This window comes from Alexandromys fortis, unplaced genomic scaffold, assembly GCF_014885135.2.
Source record: "Alexandromys fortis isolate MF-2015 unplaced genomic scaffold, M_Fortis_MF-2015_v1.1 scaffold_235, whole genome shotgun sequence".
Taxonomy (NCBI): Eukaryota; Metazoa; Chordata; class Mammalia; order Rodentia; family Cricetidae; genus Alexandromys; species Alexandromys fortis.
Window position 1 is genome coordinate 1,751,382 of NW_026068114.1, and position 5,402 is coordinate 1,756,783.

The 5,402-nt window shown below is 44.8% G+C and overlaps 1 protein-coding gene across 1 annotated transcript; it reads left to right on the forward strand.

Moving 5' to 3' along the window:
- On the forward strand, nucleotides 1–2,196 carry Adam30 (ADAM metallopeptidase domain 30). Its single transcript, XM_050124813.1, has one exon. It carries the CDS (start codon nucleotides 1–3, stop codon nucleotides 2,194–2,196), a length of 2,196 nt encoding a protein of 731 aa, XP_049980770.1.
- Nucleotides 2,197–5,402: the final 3,206 nt, after the last annotated feature.

Genomic DNA, 5,402 nt, shown 5'->3' on the forward strand with positions numbered 1-5,402 from the left:
ATGAGGTCAGTGTGGGCCTCCTCCCAACACCGCTGTCTGCTTCTGACGATGCTCTTTCTTGAGGCTGTGGGCAACGACCTATTATTTGACCCTGACTGGGGCTTTGAGTCCTATGAAATTACCGTTCCCAAAGAGCTAAGCCCTAAAAAAGGGGAGCAGGGTAGAGACAGTTCTTTGTCGTACCTCTTACAGATACAGGGCAAAAAACATACCATTCACCTGCGGCCCCAGAAGTTACTGTTGCCGAGACATCTGCCTGTTATCTCCTTCACTCAGGAGGACAGTCTAATGGAGGATTACCCACACATACCAAACGAGTGCAATTACGTGGGCTTCGTGGAAGGCTTTCCGGAATCTGACGCTACCCTGAGTACATGCATGGGAGGTCTGCGAGGCATCTTGAACATAGACTTCAATTACTACCAAATCGAGCCCCTCAGGGCCTCTTCCACGTTTGAACACATTGTGTATGTCCTAAAAAAGGACAAATTTAGCAATCAGACCTGTGGTGTGGTTGATGAAGAAGCAGATGGGCAAACCACCCAGCAAGAGGCTAGAATAAGTAACTTCCATCAATCCTATATGCACCAAAAGTACTTGGAATTGGTCATGGTCTTTGATTGGACTAGATTTATGTCTTCAGGCGCAAATTTTACTAACATCGTTGAAGATGCTATTCTTCTAACTGCAATTATGGACACCTACTTTCAGGATGTCAGGTTGCGGATCTGTCTAAAAGGACTTGAAGTCTGGTCCACTCGTGACAGAATGAACACTTTCTTTTTCACTTTAGCTGAAATTTTAGGTCAGTTTGTACTGTACAAAAGATCGGTATTGCAACATGTCCTTCCCGCCGACTGGTCACATTTATATCTTGGAAGAAATTTTCGGGATGCTGTCGCATGGTCCTGGGGGCGAGCATGTGAGATAAACCATGCCGGGTCTGCAAGTAGCTTCATGGGTAAGAATATCCTTGGACCTGCTACTTGGACCGCTCATGAAGTGGGCCACTGTGTGGGGATGTACCATGACGAGGAGTATTGCCAGTGCAGAGGTAGGACGAGCTGCATCATGGGTACAGGACGCACAGGGTTTAGTAACTGTAGTTATGGTCAGTATTTCATACACGCATCCTATAAAATGTCATATTGTCTAGCTGACATCCCAGGACGAGGTTATGTGATTAAGAGATGTGGCAACAAGATTGTCGAAGGTGCAGAGGAATGTGACTGTGGTTCCAAAGAAGACTGCCAAAAAGACCCGTGCTGTGGGCCGGACTGCAAATGGAAGGAAGGCGTCAACTGTTCCACCGGGCTTTGTTGTCACAAATGTAACTTTCTCCCATCAGGGTATGTGTGTAGGCAGGAAGAAAATGAATGTGACCTTGCCGAGTACTGCAACGGGCTCTCAGGTTTATGTCCGGAGGATACTTACAAGCAAGATGGAACTCCCTGTAAATACGGAGGAGTTTGTTTCAGTAAGAGCTGCAGATCCAGGTACATGCAGTGCCAGGGTATTTTTGGACCTGCTGCCAAAGAGGCTCCTTACCAATGTTACGATGTCGTTAATAAGATGGGCGATCAGTATGGTAACTGTGGCATTAATGTTAGTCAATATAAAAGGTGCACGAGGGACAATGTGGTCTGTGGCAGGCTACAGTGTATCAATGTTAGAGCCATCCCAAGTTTGCCAGATCACAGTACTCTATTGTCCACCTATCTGAAGGCAGACAATCTCATGTGCTGGGGCACAGGCTATCATGGAGAACTAATGGCCCATGGGATACCCGACATAGGTGTGATTAATGATGGCACTGCCTGTGGCCTTAAAAAGGTGTGCATAAAGGGAAAGTGTGTTGACTCTGCCACCATCATGTTCGACTGTTTTCCCGGCAAGTGCAATAGCCGAGGTGTTTGCAACAATAAAAGGAACTGCCACTGCAAGTATGGCTGGGAACCCCCGTTCTGTGAAGAGGTAGGACTCGGCGGGAGCATTGACAGTGGACCCCCTGCGCCAATGGCCGAGGAAATGCCCTCATCATTTCAAGCTGTGTATATTATGATGATGCGCATTATCTTATTCGTCATCTCCGTGATCGTCGTGTATTTTAGGCAGCTGATTAAAAAATGGTTTTATGATCACCAGAAGAAAGAAACAGTCAAAAAACCAAAGGATGCCGAAATGTCAGAAAAGTAACGAAGCAAGCCTGTCATCTGGTACATCTGGCTATCTAAGAAGCTTATCAGTCATTCACACAGTTCTTCATTCTCTTCACAGGATGATTCCACACAAATTTCCTGTGAGTTTAAAATCAACAGAAAAATAAACGGTAGTCTTGTGTGGAAACAAATCGGTGCATTTTTTTCCCCCTAAAGATGCATTTTCCCTTCAGTTTGGGATCAAGCGTTGGATTACCTGGCTTATCTGAATGCGGTTCGTGTCAGGGTTCAGGGTATAGTCCTGTCTTAATATCCCGGGGAAGTGAGCCCATCTCTCCCCTGTGTGTCTTTCAGCTTCTTCAGGGCTAGGCATCTACACCTACACATATGCACCTGCTACGTGGGACCTGTGCACCTGCTACATGGGACCTGTGCACCTGCTACATGTACCTGTGCACCTGTTGCATGCACCTGTGCACCTGCTGCATGCACCAGTATCCTGCTGCATGCAACTGTGCACCTGCTCTATGATACATGGAAATAGCACATTTTATAAATGAAACAAACACGTGTTACAAGGGATGATGCCGTCAGTGAGACTTTCTGTCAAGTCTCTCCTGGTGGATACAGCTCTGTCTATTGCCATGTGGTTTCTGACTTGGTGTTTGAGGTGAGCTCCAGTGGGCTCACTATCCTGAACTGTAATGACACCTGCCTTCTGTACAGCCTATAGAAGATGACAGCCCTTAACAGTGTTGGTAGCATGGCCATTAACAAAATTTAATGTTTGCTGCATGTATTTTTTTTTTTGGTAGTATTTGTTTGTCAACTTGACACAAGCTAAAATCTTCTGTGGAGAGGGAAGGAACCTCAATTGAGACAATGCCTCCCTCCGATTGAGCTGCAGGCAAGTCTGTGGAGCATTTTCTTGAATCAGAGTTGTTGTGGAGGACCTAGCCCATTGTGGGTGGTACCACCCCTGGTCAGGTGGCATAAAAAGCAAACTGAACAAGTCATGAGGAGGAAGCCAGTAAGCAGCACCCTCCATGGCCTCTGCTTCAGCTCCTGCCTCCAGGTTCCTATGTAACTCGATGTTTCTCTCTCACCCACCAGTTCCCAAATAACTATTCTGAGGTTTAATATTAATTATAAATGTTTGGCCAATGACTTATGTTTACTGCTAGCTAGCTCTTACATTTAAATTAACCCATTTCTATTCATCTGTGTATAGTCACATGGCCTATGGCTTACCAGTGATGCTCTGGCATGTTGCTCCTTGGGTGGCTGCTGGCATCTTCTTCCCCCTCCTCATCTGAGTCCTCAGTTTGATTGTTCCACATAGCCCTATCCTGCCTGGCTATTGGTCAAAAGGCTTTTATTATTAACCAATGAGAACAACATGTATTCACAGAGTACAGAAAGACACCCCACGCCATTCCTGCCTTGAGTTCCTGCTGGCTTCCTTTCATGATGGACTCACTGTGAAGTGTAAGCTGAAATAAACCCTTTCCTTCCCAAGCTGCTTTTGGTCATGGTGTTTTCTCACAGCAGTAGAAAGTCAGCTAGGATGATACGTCTGCTTTCACTGCTAGGTCTTTTTGAGTGGCCCTAGGTCTGGAGAAAGTGAAGAATGCCTTTTAGCCCCAACATCCTTCAATGCTCTGCCTCTAACCCCCCCCCCCCCGTGCACAGTGTTGGCATGGGTGGGGGGGAGGAAAGCTGACTTCCCACAGGAGTCATTGCCACTTCGATGTCCAGCGAGAAGCCACCAGTCCTCCATACTTGCAGCATCCCAAGTTGTCGCAGCCTGCTCAAGGCTGGGTCTTCCTGCTGTTCCGGTTGAGGCAGCTCTATAGCCTCCTGTACCATGTCCCAGTTTGCTGTGCCTTAGCCACGAAGTTCTAATCAAAGGCAAAAGCAGGGCAGACACAGCGGAGGTTCATCATCTAGTCTGTCTAGACTACTTTGGGTTTGTTTTCACTGAGAGACAAAAATGTAAATAACTTTGGTTTTGTGATGATCATAATTCTAAACATTTATTAAGCTTGGCCGGCCATGCAATGTCCTAAGATATAAGGACACTGAGTCACGGCGGAGCACTAATAGTGATGGATATCATACCGAGAGCTCACTATGTGCTAAAAGCGGTCTGAAGACTTTCATGTGTGTTATTGTGTATACTGTTAAAAGGGACTCTGCTGTGATAGGCTTCTACAGTAAGAAAAGCAACATTACTTGAGGGAAAAACTTTGAATAATAATAAAGATCAAGTTTAAAGACAATGACTTATTGAGAAATCTTAAAGTTATTAGTACATAGGAAATGAGTTTTTAACTTTTCAGTGAATATATATTATATAAAATATTATTTTATTATATATTACATATAAATATGATGTAGTATATATAACATATATAATATTTCCCATTTTAACCAATTTGGTGGTAATTACTATTTAGTGGTAGTACATTTCGTTTTGTGCTGATGTTCCAGATAATTCTTTTTTTGAGGCAGGGTCTCACTATGTTGCCCCACCCCTACCCTGCATTGGCCAGGGACTCATTTTACTCTTTATGTAGACCAGGCTGGCGTCAAACTCACAGCAATCTGCCTTCCTTGGTCTCCTGGCTGTTGGGATCAAAGGCATGCCAACCCACGCCCAGCAAGACTCTCTTCGTCTTCCAAAACTACTATCATAGATCCATTAAAACCCACCCCATTCTTTCTTCCTCATCTCCTCATAATCTACTTTCTGTCTGTATGAATTAGTAAGCTTGATCCCTTCTAGAAGCACGTTCATGTGGTATTTTTTCCTTTTCGTGACTGGCTTCTCTTAACACAGTGTCTTCAAAGTTGGTCTGTACTATAGTGTGTTGTTAAGGGAAAGAGCCTGAAATGTTCTACATCCAATTACAAAGGCTGGAGGTTGGAGGGGGAGAAAGCTAGCCAGTTCACAGCTACAAGTCCTAGCAGCAGATGATTCTGCATTTTTGTCTGTATGATAAAACCATGACTCAGACCCTCCCACATGATTGACTGACAGGTGCTCCTGCATCCTGTTACAATCTCAACCAAGCCAAATCAACAAAGCTGCCCTCTCCCCAAACTTCTCTGATTTTTTTTTCTTTTGGTTCTCCTGTCCTTCCTATCTATATTCAACATAGCTCTCATGAAAATGGCTAATGGCTTCCTTCTCCAAACATTTGCTATTAAAGTGCTCTTGCCTTACAGGCATGAAAGGCA